General features: G+C 41.7%; 1 protein-coding gene across 1 annotated transcript in view; it reads right to left on the bottom strand.

Annotated features, from left to right (window-relative positions):
- ect2 (epithelial cell transforming 2) overlaps positions 1–16742 on the bottom strand; it is a 137069-nt gene that overhangs the window by 80900 nt on the left and 39427 nt on the right. The window contains exons 9-11 of the mRNA XM_088426629.1: positions 15640–15770; positions 11153–11268; positions 3837–3899 (exon numbers count right to left, since the gene is read on the bottom strand). Coding sequence (XP_088282755.1) covers positions 3837–3899; positions 11153–11268; positions 15640–15770 — 310 coding nt within the window. The remainder of the gene's footprint in view (positions 1–3836; positions 3900–11152; positions 11269–15639; positions 15771–16742) is intronic.

Below are 16742 nucleotides of genomic sequence, written 5' to 3'. Positions count from 1 at the left end.
CATCAAACAGAAACCGGCCGGTGCCCAATATTGTAGTGGACTATACTGACGTGTTGGTCTAAGTCCAGGGCAAAAGGTACCTTTTTAATTATTTTTCAGTTATTGTCGAGACTTTCTCAGGATCAATCAATCAATCAATTATTGTCAAGGCTTTTTCAGGATCCCCAAAGACCTAACCCTGTGCTGAATAGGAGGCGCTGTCTTTGATCAAAACTCTTATCAATCGGCTCACAAGTTCCCGCGGATCGTTAGATCTAACAGCGGTTCACATTTCAATACAACCTCATTGGCTACGGTTGACGAAATGATGGACCCCAAACTTAAATTTGGGCCAATGTGGCATTCACAATCACAGGCCCAGGTGGAGCGCATGAATACAACTCAAACAACGCCTCACATATAGGTGCGCTCAGACAGGGCTGAATTGGCTCCAAGCCCTGTCGTTGGCGTTGTTTTCCATCAGACAATCTGTAAATCGCCAGAAAGGGTTCACACATTTTGGACTCCTGACTGGCCGTCTGATGCCGGGTCCATCCTTGGGTTTGCTCCGCCCAGACCTGGATCCCTAAAGGGTATAGACCCTACTGGGAGCAACTGTCGTCACTGGTCTCTTCTCTTTGCATTGTGCATCTGCCAGTGTGAGAGGGGGGCACTTTCGCTGGACCTTCCATTGGTTGGGTTCATTCAAAATTAGTGCATGGACCTCTTATGACAAAGGTGTCAAAGTCAAGGCCCGGGGGCCAGACCCGGCCCGCCACCTCACTTTTTGTGGCCCTTGAGATGCTGATTTGACTTCAGGTTTCTGGCTAAAATACCAAAATTGCTGGCTGTCTTTAACTTTTAAAAATTGGGGGGAGGAAAAACAAACATTTTCTTATTCTCCAAATCGCTTTGGAACAGTTTTTGCCGGCTTCTGATATCAAATCTTGGTAAAGGTGTGATCAACACACTTAAAATGAATTTGAATTCACAGTCATTCCGGCCCTCTGACTGAAACTATCACTACGATGTGGCCCAAGATAAAGATTTGTTTGACACCACTGTCTTACGAGGTTCAGCTGGGCTCATTGGGGGACAGGTGGTACCACGTGTCAAAGACATGTCCTGCCCCTTTGAGAATTATTTTTTATGGGTTGTTTTTGTTTTATGCTGTATTGTTTTTAGATGTTCTTCTCTCATTTTCCTTTTTCATTCACTCTTTATTCTTGAAAACTGCTTTCTGGGGTTGTTTATGTATTTTTTGAGGGTGTTCAATTGTTTGTCTAACAATTTAACAAAAGGGGGTACGCTGTCCAGGGATATTATGGAGTAGTATTTCTGCAATTGAATTAAGTTTATGTAATGTTTTCGGTGCTTCTATCCATTTTGTGCTCGGTGCTTCAACATGAGTGTTTTACAGCCTTCCTAAAGCCACTGGTGGTCCTGGCTCCCTCGGAGCCGACGTGCGATTGCAGGCTTTGATGTAGAAGGTAACGCTTGGGGTGCAGCGGACGACCCCACCAATTTAGATGCAATCGGCATCCCCCGCAAGTCCCAACAGTGCTTGCAGCTAGATAACAGCAGGGGTTGAAAGTATATTGGTTGAAACCACACCCAATAGAATGCAATTGATCAATCTTCAGCATGACCAAATTTAGCCTCTTGTGTAACCAATGTCTGTTAAGTCTGTTAAGTTAAAAACTATGTCCAGAGTGGACAACGACCTCTTCCATTCTGCCATGTCATTGTTTTGGGCGCATGGAAGGGCTTTGTTGTCACTTTGGGAACCACAGTTTTGATAGTTTTGGGTGAGCTATCGCAGGGTGGTTTTGGTTTTGTCTCTTGCTTCAGTCGTTTGTTCCCAGGATCATGCACGGGGCTTTCGGGGACAAGGACCCAATGGGGGAACTACGTCTTGTGTCGCTGGATCCTGACCCAATTCATGGAGGCAGCTGGCTGTCCTCCTGGCTATGGCACTGTTGCCATGTGTATATATCCTTTTGGTGTGTGACCTCTAATAATAATTAGAGGTCAATTGGGGGATTGAAGGAAATTCATATTTTTCAAATTCAATATATCAATAAAATAGTGTGTACATGGAACTGTATTATTCTAATAAAGATTGAGACGATGTAATGTCAGTATAAAGCAGATATGGTCCTGGCCCAGGGGAAGTGGGGACAAGTCGGCACCTCCAAAAGGAACAGATGGCATCCCCCGACCAACTTTACACCAGGAACAAAAGGCTAGGTGTGGCCTTCAAGAGAAGATATCAGGCAGGGTTTTATGGTGCTCAGACTTCCTCCCGCTTCAAAGAATGGCCGGCAGAACAAAGACTTCTGAAGACACCATCCCCACTTAAACAGACACGCACGCACGTGCACACACACGCACACACTGACAGGCACGCACGCGCACGCACACACACACACCGACAGGCACGCACGCACGTGCACGCACACACACACACCGACAGGCACGCACGCACGTGCACGCACACACACACACACCGACAGGCACGCACGCACGGGCACGCACACACACACACACACACTTGCAATCCACAGTGGGACTAGATGACCCGGAAGGGTATAAGAACTGAATGTTGAATGTGAAACGTTGCCATTTTCTGCTCCGACCCATTGCAGGACTGGCCCGAGGCCTCGTGTACTTTCCCACTCTGTCTGGATTAAATCAATTGTTTCACTATGTTGTGGTATGGGCGATCTTTCAACAAAAACGAACACGCTAGGAACTAGTTTAAGGCAAGAGGCTTTTTTCTAGATTCCTTCAATATATATATATATATATATATATATATATATATATATATATATATATATATGAAAAGGCTTGCAATATTTCAATATTTTAATATTGATATAATATAATATACATATATAAATTTTTTAGTTTTCTGAAGCTGTTAAACAATCGTTTTGCAGCTTCAGAAAACTCAAAAATCCTCTCTCAAATTATTCGAATATTTCCGCAGACCAAGTAAAAAAGAGGCAATCAGCCTTGGCATTGCTGAGGTGTTATGGATGCCCACGATGTTTTTATAGCGGCCTTTAGCTCATTTGCATTGTTCGGTCTGGTGTCTCTCAGCTTCTTCGTCACAATACCCCATAAATTCTCAATGGGGTTCAGGTCAGAGGAATTGGCAGGCCCATCAAGGACAGTAATGCCATGGTCAGTACACCAGTTGCTGGTGGTTTTGGCACTGTGGCAGGTGCCAGATCATGCTGGAAAATGAAATCATCATCTCCATAGAGCTTTTCAGCAGATGGAAGAATGTAATGCTCTAAAATCTCTTGATACACAGCTGCATTTACTCTGGACTTGATGAAACAGGGTGGAGCAACACCAGCAGCTGACATGGTTCCCCAAACCATGACTGACTGTGGGAACTTCACACTAGATTTCAAGCAGTTTAGATTTTGCTCCTCTCCAGCCTGCAAACTTGCTTTCGTCTGAAAAGAGGACTTTGGACCACTCTGCAACAGTCCAGTGATTCTATTCCACACCCAAGCTGAGTGTTTTTCAAGGCTCAGGAAACACTTGCAGGTGTTGAGTTAATTAAATGAATTGTCCCCAACCCCCGGTACCGGTCCGTGGATCAACTGGTACCGGGCCGCGTGGGATGCACCCGAAATAATGTTTTGGAGATGATTAATTCTACAGTTTATACGTTTGTGCTTGATCTTTGTTTTTTTGGCACTGCCTCTGGCCGTTGTTGATATTACATACGTAGTGAGAAGGATGTTATGGTTTTTCGAGCAGCCAGCACATATGTAAAAGTGGGTATAATCTAACCTAATATATCTTAACTCGAACCCACAATACAGAAAACTCACCTTCTCATAGAGGTAAATGGACTCTCCAGCTCGAGCGTTCATTTGAATGCTTCCCCAAAACCACTACAAAAGAAAAATGCATCAATATTGTTAGACACGAAATCCAGATGAAAATAACAACAGAAACTTAATGCTAAGGTTTACTTGATGTAAGTCAAAGGAGGAAGCCCATCCTGATCCTAACATTTAATATTCTTTAATTCCATTTATTGATGTGGTGTTGTTGTTAACAAATCAGTGTTGCTGCACCGAGTTGACAAGAGTATATTAAGTTGCCAATTATTATGTTTTTTTTTTTTATTGTTTATGTGTTTTATTTTCTTTCCTTCCTGACCCATCATTTTATTGTGTTGCAAGGATTTATTCGTGTGTCCGATTGATCAAAAATACAAAGTTGTCTGGGGTTTATAGGCTTCTTAACATTCTTGTGCATTGCAGAACATGCCTTAAGTAATATGTCAAGCGATATGACAGTGCCACTTCTGCAGCACGTTACACACAGCCCAGAACTTGTTACTATGTGTTTAATGCAGGGGTCACCAACATGATGCTCATGGGCACTGCGTAGCCCCCGAGGATCAAATGAGTCGCCCACAGAACTGTTCTGCAAATAGTTTTAAGAGGAAGAACTTTGTGATTTCATGAACAATTATGCATATGGCATGTATATGACATATATATTACATATTGCACATGATTTACATGTTTACTACAGGTGTTTCTTAATTATTGTGACTAATCAATACCATGACCAAGGTCTTCACATAGACTGGTAGCACTTTGTATTACTCAGTACCAAAAAGTAGCTATCGGTTTGAAAAAAAGGTTGGTGACCCCTGTTTTAATGTCATGCACATAATCGTCACATGCTGCAATAATACTCACTAGGTTATTCATGATCACAATTAAAAAAAAAAAAAACAGACAACAGACAACATTGAATAGGCCTCTGTGAGAATTTGCACATAAGTTAATAAGATTTAAATGGCTACCCGGAATTGCCTAGCGTTGACAGGTTGTCCAGTTTGGGGGCTTCAGCATTGCATCTCTACTATGTGCGGATGATGTGGTGCTGTTGGCTTTTTCAGGCCGTGACCTCAAACTCTCACTGGAGCTGTTTGCAGCCAAGTGTGAAGCGGCTCACATTAAGATCAGCACCTCCAAATCTGAGACCACAGTTGAAAAAATGTTGAGTGCCCTCTCCGGGACTGGGATGAGATCCTGCCCCAAGTGGAGGAGTTTATGTATCTTGGGGTGGTCTTGTTTATGAGTGCAGCCCACAGCCACATAACCCAAGTTTTGTATCACAGATGTGCATTTTTATATCTGCCTTATGCCACGTTAAGATGGAGCACGTCGTTTACGCTCTACGCCAGGCGTTTCGTCGCGAGGTCTAAATGAAGTTCACTTTTCACGCAACAGTGTCATGCTAGGGGAGGGGAGTAAGCTTGCACTTTACAGTAGATCCGGAAAGGAGAGCATTGCTGAGAACTTTCACTTTTCAGGGATGTGGCAGAGCCAATATTTCCTCCGACAGCACCTTAATTCTTCTTTTTTAACACTGCGTGTCCCTTGCTTTACAGCAATACACAGCAAAAAAAAAAAAAGTTTCAATGTGGCAATCTGAGCTAAATACTGTGCTGTCAGTGCTGCACTATCATTAGCTTAGCACAGTAACAACGGTTCAACAGCTGTTAAAAAAAGAAGCAAACACTGCACATACTAGCTGTCCCAAGTTCTCCCTTGCGCCTTTATACAAGTCAGGTGAGTGCTCTTGCTTGGCTGCGTTTTTTTTTATTGAAAGCTCAGCAGGCTGCGTTGGGTAGCTCCGGTGACCGCAAAGCAGCCACCATGATTCATTCCTGCCGTTGAACGTTCCCGAAGCTGATTGGCTGACGCGACGCGACACACGACAAAAGTTCAAATTTTTTAACTTTTCGCATCACGCTTAATTACGCGCAGCGCATCGCTCCATCGCGTCCATCGCATCGCTCAACGCGTCATCGCACTCCAGTGACTACAATACAAAACCGTCCGCTCTTCGCGCTCTATCTGAACGCAGCATTATTCTTAGTTACACAAATTATGGTAACGGGACGAGCTAGAGAGTGGAAGTCAGTTGGCTGTTAACAGCCAGTGTCTGCTGCAGCTGACAGCGATTTGTGTTAGCTGAGGTTGTTTCGGCATTCTTTTTGATAAAAGAAGTGAGCAAACTGAACCAACGTGCAAGTCCCTCATCGTCACATACAGCAATATTACAGTAGCCTTTAAGAAAAAAAAAGGTTTCCTGTAGCAGAGCAGCCTGCAAACCCGTGAGGCTGCTACAAGGTTTAGGCTAATGGGCTAACAACCCTCGCATGTTGACCTTAAGTGGAGCTTGTACCCAACCAAGCAGGATAAACCGAACATATGGCATCAGGCAGACGCTACAGGAGCCTGAGGCCCAGGAATGCCAGACTGGCAAACAGCTTCTACCCACAAGCCATCCGGATTCTCCACAAATCCTTCACGAACTAATGTACCTGCATAAACAATATCTCACGCTAAAATTTTGCACTACATGATATTGTACACTACATTATTAGCACCATTGTTTCTGTTTGTTGTTTATTGTTATTTATTGCTATTTATTTATTGCTCAATTATGGAAAGTAGTCTGCTGCTCGGGGAAGTGAAAAGAATAAAAATTTCCTTGTGTGGATCAACCATACATATGACAATAAATATCTTGAATCTTGTAATATCAGGGTTCACATTTCTTTCAAAAGAATGTTGTGAAATTTTTCACTCTTCAGGTGCACTCAGGTGCACTCAGCTGCTTTCTGCGGCAGCCACTGCACCCCATGCACCTGCCCCCCCGTTTGCTTGATAAGTCACAGCTCTGTCACAGCACTGTGCCTAAAACAATTAAACAACTTACGGATATAAACACAGGAAAAATGAAGAAATTACAAATATAAGATTTATTCTGTTTTCCAACAGATTTTACACTATCCCCAAAATCTTGGTGCATCCTATACACAGTAACATAGAAAATATCAGAATTTAGCCCCAAAATAAGATTGCGTCCTATACAAAGGTGCATCCTATATGGGGGAATTATGGTATTTTGTGAAGCATTACAAAAATGAATTGGAGCGAACCCATTAATCGGCTGTCCATAACACTGTAATGTCCTTGCACAGGGTGGTGAGGGGTAGGGATGAGCACTGAAACAATGAGGGCCATCTCGAGAAGTGTGAAGCCATTCTGGTCAATTGCTTCCTGCAGTTTGCCCTTCAGCCCCAAATGTTTGACCAGGTCGGCCCGGTTTTGGGAAACCATTGAGAGGGGAAGACAGTCGTCAATTTGTGTCTCTTTTTTTTGTTGTGGAAATCCGAAAGGTTTTTGTGTTGAGCAGCTCCAGTACCAAGTTAGGGCCTGGCCTCTTTGAATTTCAGTAAGGTGACAGAACTGTGGCTGATTACGCCGTCGATTTCCGGACCAGAGCAAGCCTGAAACCTTGGAACACTCCCACTCTCTGGCTCAACTTGCCTTTGCCAGTATTGTGGGTGAGGGGGACATGTCATAGGCATCTGTGCAGTAAAACTTCAGGGTCAAACTTAAAAAAAAAAAAAAAAGTATACAGTTGGGTGAAGCAGCACTTCCCCTTTCACAGCCTATATCTCCCCTCCAGCTCCAACAGGGGCGCTTTGATGGACTCTTAGGCTGATGTCAGCAGCTGGGTGGTTCAGCTGGGCCTCAACCTGTGCGGAGATCATCTCCAGCCCAAGCCTTGGATGAGTAGGCTTTGGGGTGATCAAACACCAGATTGTTCCTCTCATTATGCACCTGTCGGGCAACTACCAAAAAATTATTCAGTTCTGCAGTTTAGATGGTGGTTGGCTACTCAGACAAAACCCCCACATCAACAAAGAGAAGCCTTTCTAGGTTGGGGACCGGACTGCCATTGTCTCTGCCCCAGCGAGGCATCAGTCCCAGAGCCCTGTATTACCCTAAATTTCTCCCGGACACTGGAGCATGTTTGCCCAGTCCTGCAATGCATGCTGAAAAATTCTCAGTGTGTCACAGCGGAAAAATGTGAAATTCACAGCTCATCGGTTTTGTTCCTGGTTTATACTGCTGGCAAGGACTGCAAAGGTTTGACTGTCATCTCCTAGCCTGTACTCAAGACCAGAAAGTAGTTGCAATGGTTCTTCTAGTTCACCAATCTTTACAGTCGCCTAATCCAGAATTAAAGTGTAGTCCGCAAACGTCCCTCACCACCAGCACCAAGGTCACTTTCCAGTAGACCCTCATGGCCAAGATGGCATCTAGACACTCAGGGACCACTTTGCTTCCATCGAGCAGATACCCTGAGCAGCAGTTATTGGTGGATGTGGACACCTTGGATGTTGGGGTTGAAGCTGTCCTGTTCAAGCGGTCCGGAAAGACAGGAAGTTCCACCCATGTGCTATCGGTGTGGCATCTTCCAGCCCGGTCAGATCTGTTATCCCAGCAGGAGGGGCAAGTGTGGCATTCCCAGCCTTATCAGCTTCGCCTGTGTGTTTGGCCTCTGAGGAGCCCAACCCATTGCTGAGCTGCTGTAATGATGCAGTTAAGCGCACTACTGTCAATGCCAGGGCTACTTCCACGCAGTTATTGTATGACAACAGGTGGAAATTGTTGTGTAATGGTGCATAACACTTAACACGGCCCCAGTGGCTTGTCCTGTTCTGGCTGTCTTGGAATTTCTGCACTCTCTTGGACAAGGTTCGCTCACCTTCCACGTTGAAGGTTTATGTCGCTGCCATTGTGGCCCGCCATTGCGTCCCACCGTGCGGCAGTTGATGGCGACTCATTAGGGCGCCACCCGCTTGTTTATTCGTTCAGGAAAGGGACCCGGCGTCTTCTGCCCCACAGTGCACCACACATCCCCGCCTGGGACCTGCACATGGTGCTTGACTCCTTGTGCCGGCCTCCTTTCAAACCCCTGTGTAAGGTGCCTCTCAAGTGGGTTTCTCTGAAGGCTGCAATTTTACTCTCCGTTGTCTCGGCCAAACAAGTTAGGAAATAGCATGCCGTATCTGTCAGCCCTTCCTGCATCATGTGGCACCCTGTGGCCCAATGCCGCTTTTGTTCCAAAGGTGCGATCCGCTTGATATGTCAACAAAGATTTGCCCGTCGTTCATTTTGTGCCCCCAGTAGTCTGTCCCTCAGAACCTACTCGCGCGAACAACGCAGAGACAAGGGATCCGATTGACAAGTAACTCTGGCAGTCATCCGGGGCTCATAGAACCGTTGTTACATACGTAAGTGTCATTCTATTTCGCCCCTCCAGAGGCAGTGCTAAAAGCACTTCACGAAGCTTCGCGTGGCCATCGCAATGCACAAGCGCACACTAAGAATCAATTCAATAAATACAAGTACAAATTCCATTATTTAAAACACGGACTGACAAATAACAGCGAGGTTACGAAGAGACCCAAGCCCTCACCTCAACCTCACATACCCGCTCCCGAGGAGTCCAGAACCAGAGACAGAGGATGTGGAGCAGTAACATTCACACAGTAGAACCTGGTAAAAGTGCCAGGTGATGACCAGGAAGCAGCAGCACAAACATCCTCCCAGGGAACCCCTTTCAGTGCAACCCAAGAAGTCGCAACACTCTAGTTGAATGGGCGCGCGGACTCCTGAAGGCAAGGGATGTTCCAAAGTACCGCAAGCATGCGTGATCACGTTAACGATTCAGTGAGACAAAAGTTGTTTGGAAAGAGGGGAGCCCTTGGAAGGTCTCCTGTGCGAAACGAAAAGCTGAGACGACATACGAAACAACGCTGTAGCATCCACATAGATATGTGTCAAACTATCTCAAATGCAGCTAAAGATAGCCTTTAACAAAAGTAAAACCTCTTTGTTAAATGATAATGCTACTTTTTGGCAGTTTCTTCAATAAAAAGAAAATACTAAAAGTGGAAAGTCTCTATTGGGTATTATTTTATAGCACCAAAAATCTTATGAAATTTTTGTCTTGCTTTTGGACTTAATATTATGAGACATCTTATCTTGTGGGATTTGCATCTCGTCCTCAATCTCTAGGAACTAAGTTTATAGTGAAAAAAGAGCACCCTATTTTCCAGATAACCGTGGATTTCAATTCAATCAGTTGGCATATAGCCAGTGGGGTGGAGTGTTAAGCCCAGTCAATTAAGAACGCAAAGTGAACCAATCAACACTAGTAGGTTGCTCTTAAGTCACATATTTGTTGTAATTGTTAAACAATATAAAAGTAATGGGATTCTGAAAAAACGTATAAATTCCAATTCCATGTGGGTGGTGCTTGTGCTGGGGAGTTCCTCATTTTGCTGGGGGAATTCAGTGCTGTAACGGGTAATGATAATGACATGGCATGATTGGGAGGAAGCCCACAAACCTCATGAACACAAGCCCCCAGGAGGAAAGGCGCGAACCAGAGCAACGCTCTGTTCTTGGACTTTTGGACTCGTCTTGGAATGTCTTTAACAAACAATTTGACATTCGGATGTCAATGGACTTGGCAACAGGAAACACAATGCCATAGTTTCTTCTGTGGTTGGAGAAAATGCCGGTCTTTCTTAGCACACTCAAAAACAATTTTAGAGTCTGCTGAGAAAATTTGCCATTTTTGCTTTTGGAAAGAAGGTTCAACCCTCACGTCTGACAGAGCTTTAATCACAATCCAGGGTATCCCAGGGAACATAGAGATGATTGCAATTGACTCCATTAAGCCACAATCTTCAACTCTGACTGGAGCGGTTCGCAGCAGTGTATGCTGTGATTGAAATGAGCATTAACACCTCTAAACCTGGGGTCAGAGCTCTCAGCTGGAAAACATTGGCGTGCCTCTCTACAGGTCACCGATGAGATCCTGCCAAAAGTCGAACAGCTAAAGTATCTTGAGGTCTTGTTCATGAGTGTAAAAAAATGGAGCAAAATATAGAAAGGAAGGTGCATGATGAGGCACTGTAAACTATTCAATATACATGTTCAATTTTTTTTTTGTTTTCATATGCACTGTCAACAGCACATTCCCCACACCATGCACCCCAGTCTGTCACATATACCCAAAATTCTAGATGTTTACTTCTTCTTCAGACAGTGACAAGGCTTAAAAACTTTACAATTTGAAAGTAAAAACTTTAAAATCTCAATTTTTTAGAGGTTTTACCTGACACAAAAAAAATGACAATTTTAAAGTTTGTACTTTAATTTCTAAGCCATGTCAATGTCTGATAAAGAAGAAAATATCAGTGGATTTTAAACAATAGACAGAATGAAGATGGTTCAAGTATGTTTACCTCTTGTTTGACAACAAAGGCTTTCTTCGCGGAAGAACCCGGCAGCTCCTTTATCACATTTTCATCCACCACTATGTGTGTAATTCTTTCATTTCCAACATCCAGGTATTTGCCACCTATATCCAGAAAACAATAATGATATTACACAAGATTTGAAAAAAACAGTTGGTGCATTCAAATAGCATACATACTGTAATTTATTTTTAGTTTGACTGAATCCCAAAGGCAAATATTCATTTAAAATTTTACCATAACATGGCTTACAAACAGACTAGCAAACAAATCATTTGATTTCCAGACAAGGTAAAGAAAGTTTTTAATTTCACGCAGATGGCTCAGTTGTATTTTTTCCTCGTATTTCTGATCCAGCAACAAATATGCAGATCAAAACCAATGTACTGTATAAGGTGTCCAATAAGGCTATCATTCTGATCAGTTGTACTCTATGTGCAACTAAAATCACATTGTAAAGACAACCCAACTGCTTAACTATGAAATTGTCAATTGCATATCCGAGCTCTTTTTTTAGTACTGTATTAGTTCTATATTATAGTGTATTCTGGGCTTGAAATAATGAGAAAGCCAGACATTTAGGGCTCTCTGCTGATTTGTAATTGTAATCAAAGAGTTCATTACTTTCAGTCATTGCGTGCCGAAGTTTGTGGTCTGGTCTCAGTGAGCGCAGAAGAGGTATTTGCATTGTACACATAAGGCATCACCCAATAATATACACACGGGGAAATTCACGCCTATGAGGAAAGAGTCTGTGGTGTATTCTACTATAAATTGTGCAGAACTATGCAACGGATTAGGTAGTTTATGGAATATAGTGTTGCATACCTTAAAGAGAAAAGTGTGTGTGTGTTGTGCATGTGTATGTTGATGCTGATGTGAGTGTTCTCGCTGGCTGCTCTTCTTTCTTGCTGTGTAAGGTAGGGTGTGCAAATGTGTGGAAATTAGGAGTGACTGGTCAAAGTTAAACAGTAACATACACAGGTAAAAAAAAAAAAAAAAAAAAACTGGGTTAGAAATGTCATGCCAAAACTTCATACAATCGGATCGAATTATCCTTCAGGGTGGTTAAAAAAAATAGACCATTGACATCCAAAGCAGTTTGTGCGTCGTTGCTGTTTGCTGCTGGAGCTACTGCAATTGGCAGCCTTAAGGGTTGTGTATTTTGGAATTTGCTCATTTGCTAGTCGTGCTCAGATTATGTCGAGCACTATGTAGCAGAAGATTGGGTGTGAGCATGAGCGTAGCGAGAGATTGTAAGTGTGTCATGACTACACAGTTCCACAGTATTGCTGAAGCAGTTGAAGAGGAATAGAGAGTCTAAAGAAGAAGAGCTTGAGTATTTGTGGTGTGATAAATTGTATCAGACTAGGAGTGGATTATTTTCGAGTTTAGTGGATCTCATCAAGTTGTGTTGGCGGTCGGCTGTAAGAGAGTATTTTGTGTATTGTTTGACAAAAGAGGCCAACTTGGGGATATCAGAACACCACGTCGGTCAAGAAAATTATGAAAAGACAATTAAAGTGAATAGACAAAGTGAAAATTGCAGTAGTGGTAAGAGTTGCAAAATATTTTAAGAATCAGGTTTGAGTAGAGGCTAGTGGAGATAAAAAGCTGAAAGGCATATGAAAGAATAGTGAAAAAGTACAAGATCCCTACTGAATATGTGCCTGGGGAGTAAAAGGAAAATATGATTTCAATTGGAAATTGGCAATACCAGGAATAATGGGATTTTTAAGAAAGAAGTCAGACAACCTGAAAGCAAACAGAAAAATCCATGAAGAGAAAAAGTTAGATAACTGAATAGCAGCAGCTGTTTAATGACCATTAGAAGAGACATAAACCAATAAAGAGACCAAGCAGATGCCAAAGGCTGCTTGCGAGAAATGCAGAAATTGAAACATAGCAGGGCATGGAGAGGGGGCAGTCTGAGGCCTTTGACTCCTTCATGAATGCACCTCCGATAGGAGAAGCCCCAGCTTTTGGCTCTCCACTCTTTTGCACATTTTGAGAACAGGAAATGATCCTTTTTTTAATAACCGCACCTTCTCGGAAGATAAGCAAAATATTTGGTTGTCGGGAGACAAATTGCAGGAGAAAACAAAAATTTAAAGAAAATAAAGAGCCAGTTAAAGAAGGATTCAAAAATTGACGACTGTTTGTAAAATTATCCTGTACATTCATTAGGGTTTTTACTCTCTGGTAAGGAGTGATAAAGAACATGTGCTGAATCTAATTTGCCTTTTAGTGTGTGTGCCCTTTATCCATGCCTTTTAGTGTGTGTGCCCTTTAGCCATGATGGCCAGGTTTGTTAAGAAAGAATCCTAGAAAGACATCTATCTAGCACGTGGCTGTTTGGGATGAGATAAGCATACGCAGTTTTCCAAAGCATTCAACAGCAACACATGAGAAAATCCAGAGCAAACAGTGGAGCCCAACTCTGGTATTTCTGTCACCATAAGGTTAGTTACAAGTAAAATTTGATTCCGCTGATTTTGAATTGGCGCAGGAATTTGTAGGTCATATAATGAAGGAAGTGAAAGAATTCGTGAACAGCCTTGTTGGACGGGAGAGGGATGAAGGGGGGAAAACCCGCACCCGCCTGCACTCCCTATAGAGTGTTCAGAATGACACAACTAACAGCAGAAGTTCAGAGAGGAGGAGGAAAAAAGCAGAAAAGAAACGATTTCAGGAAGCCTTCCTGGGTAATCTCGCATTCTACATTTTTTAGCATTTATCCTATATTTTAAATTCTACAACATTGATCTTATATTCTACATTTTCTATCCGACAATTCCACAGTAATTGATGAATGTGCAACATGCACTATTACTGATTGTACGCTTTTCAGCAATAAGCTTCCTTCTCTAACTGGGAGTTTAATTTCATGCTTTTTTTTTATATACAAGACAAGGTTTAGTTTTAGACTATTTATTTGAACTTAGTGAAAAAGTGAGAATGTACTAAAAGAGAAGTTTTGGATTTGCAAAGGCAAAAGGCTGGCAGCCTGAACCTGAAGAAAAACTGTTGGCTCAGCAGACGATGACTAAGTCTGACTGCTCGCTAGGGCTGCACGATTATGTCCAAAAAGAATAACCACTATTATTTTGGTCAATATTTAAATCACAATTATTCATCATGCTGGATCAAACGTCACTTTTGCCCCTTTTTTTAAAAAACAAGCAGTATTAAAACAAGACTTCAAGGATTGTTATTTAAAAATAATAATAAGAAAAAAGTAAAATAAATAAATATGGTAAATAATCATACAAATTCACCCAAGGCATGGCAAAAACTTGGCACACAGGGCAACACAGCTGAGTGCAAACAAATAAAAAAAAACAAGCACATTATTTACTTTTAAGCAAATTTAATTCATTATTTATTACTCATTAATGTATCTTCAAGTAATTAGTTACAGCACAGAATTACTGTACTTGATTTGTAATGCATTACACTGCTATTACATAACTTTTATATTACTCTCAAACATAATATGGATTTGCCATTCTCAACGCTGTTCTTTGCGCTCATTACACATCCAATGAAAGGTTGGCTTAAGCTTAAAAACAGTAAAAATCATTTGATCTGTATTGTATGGTAAACCTTTATAGACATGACAAGATACAGAATCTTTTTTACATATTTTAATTCCTTTATTACTTAGTTTTACAGCATATGCATTGTTTATGCTTTAGAAAAAACTATTAGTATTCCACAATTTCAATGTTCATATTCGAATTCAAGTCCAGTCGGCTGGGTAGGCACAGATGTTTCAAAAATAGATGGTTTCGGTAGGGCTAACATTAGCAGCTAGCTTACATAATCATTATTGTGTTTAACGTACTGTTTAACGTGAGTTTTTCTATGCTTCATATGGATAAACATTGACCACAACTATTTAAAGACGACTACTAATAGCAATTGTACAGTGAAAATTACCGTTAGCTTACCTTGTCATTATAGCTAGTATTTGCGACAGGGATCTTGCTGACAAGGTTTCCAAGTGTTGGTGAATGAATCGGCAGATATCATCCACGAATCTCCTAACCTCTGGTGGAAGTGGCCTCCCGAGTGAGAGAACGTTGTTTTATCCTAAGTGCACTTAACTAATATACAGCATTCTTCTTGTCTTTATCTCTGACGAACTTAAAGTAATGGGCATATTTTCATCTTGTGTACATATTAAACATATTCAACCTGTCCTCTGCGGCCGCAGCATTAATCTCTGCCGTTGGATACGAACAAAAAGTAAGTCAGAGCAAGTAAATATTTTGCCCCGGACTTCTCTCCTCTGATCTCACTGTTTTTGGAAAATTTGGGGAAAAAATAAACACCAACTTCACTTTGCAACCTTGAAATAATTTTGTGACCCGAGATTCCTTTATACCAGGCATCTGGCAAACCACGGCTTCAAAGCCACAACTTTTTTTTTTTTTTTAATGTAATAAAACATTTTGGACAAACCCACTGACCATAATTGATGGTCCTCTCTTCCATAATTGATCTCTCTTCATCTGAAAATCCCCAAAAACTGAGGATGCAGTCTTGGAATGGCAGAACTTTGAATTCTTTTCGAAAATCCTCATCTTCTGCATGGAATGACCTGAATGTGTGGAATTAGAAGAGGACAAACATATTTACTGGTAAAATGCTATGTATTCTTTTGAATGGGTGGATTTTGTTTTGGGTTTGAAACTTAACTTAAAACACAATTCTCACAATTAAAAAAAAAAAAAAATACAGTATGCAACTCGAGCTGAAACCAGCTATAAAGGAACCTGGCAGGCCGGGGAAAATTCGGGTAATCAAGCTGGAATAAATGGAAATGTATCCCTTTGTTTTATATGACAAAATAAAAAAAATAATTTGCCATAGCAAAAATTAATTCTCCAGAGCATACATGAGCAAGATCTCTTAAGCCCAATTTGAGCAAAAAAATGGTTGGCCCAGTATAGAACGTAAAAACATTTAAAAAAAAAACTTTTATACTACCACTAGGACACGCTACGATGAAACATAGGCCCATAGTTGTCAGGAATGAACTCTCATCAAATGTGTAAATCTGAGACGATCAAATCATCTGGGTCGATTTGCAGCAGCTTTTTTTTCATGGTCATTTTGTATATGTCACGCGGTTTATGAAAATACTGTAATACTGTATTCGATGGAACTAGATATTTAGCAACGCTTTTCAGACAAAATTTCAGTTATTATTTCAGTTATATGCACTATAACTTGAATATATGAATAATATGTGAATACAGTGATCCCCTACTTCACACTTATGTAAAGTTGCCAAGATATTGGCAGATTCGGACTTTCGCGATCAATACCTCTCAGACAAAACGACGTCGAAACACCAAAGTTGCCTTTATGCCTCCTTCATAACACGGACTACCAGCTACAATGTCAAAAAAAGACATTTGTAAAATATTTAAACCGTTTCTTTCGCTGAAAAGACGCAATTGATCTCTATGAGCAGCAGAGGCTGGGCGAGCGCGCAAGGGACAGTCTGCAAATTACTAGATACATCAAAGACATTAACATAATCATATTGGAACAGTGCTTTTGGATA

This window comes from Hippichthys cyanospilos, chromosome 10 (genome assembly GCF_059441005.1).
Source record: "Hippichthys cyanospilos isolate Australia breed blue-spotted pipefish chromosome 10, RoL_Hcya_1.0, whole genome shotgun sequence".
In the NCBI taxonomy this organism is placed as follows: domain Eukaryota; kingdom Metazoa; phylum Chordata; class Actinopteri; order Syngnathiformes; family Syngnathidae; genus Hippichthys; species Hippichthys cyanospilos.
This window is presented reverse-complemented; position numbering and strand designations above follow the sequence as displayed.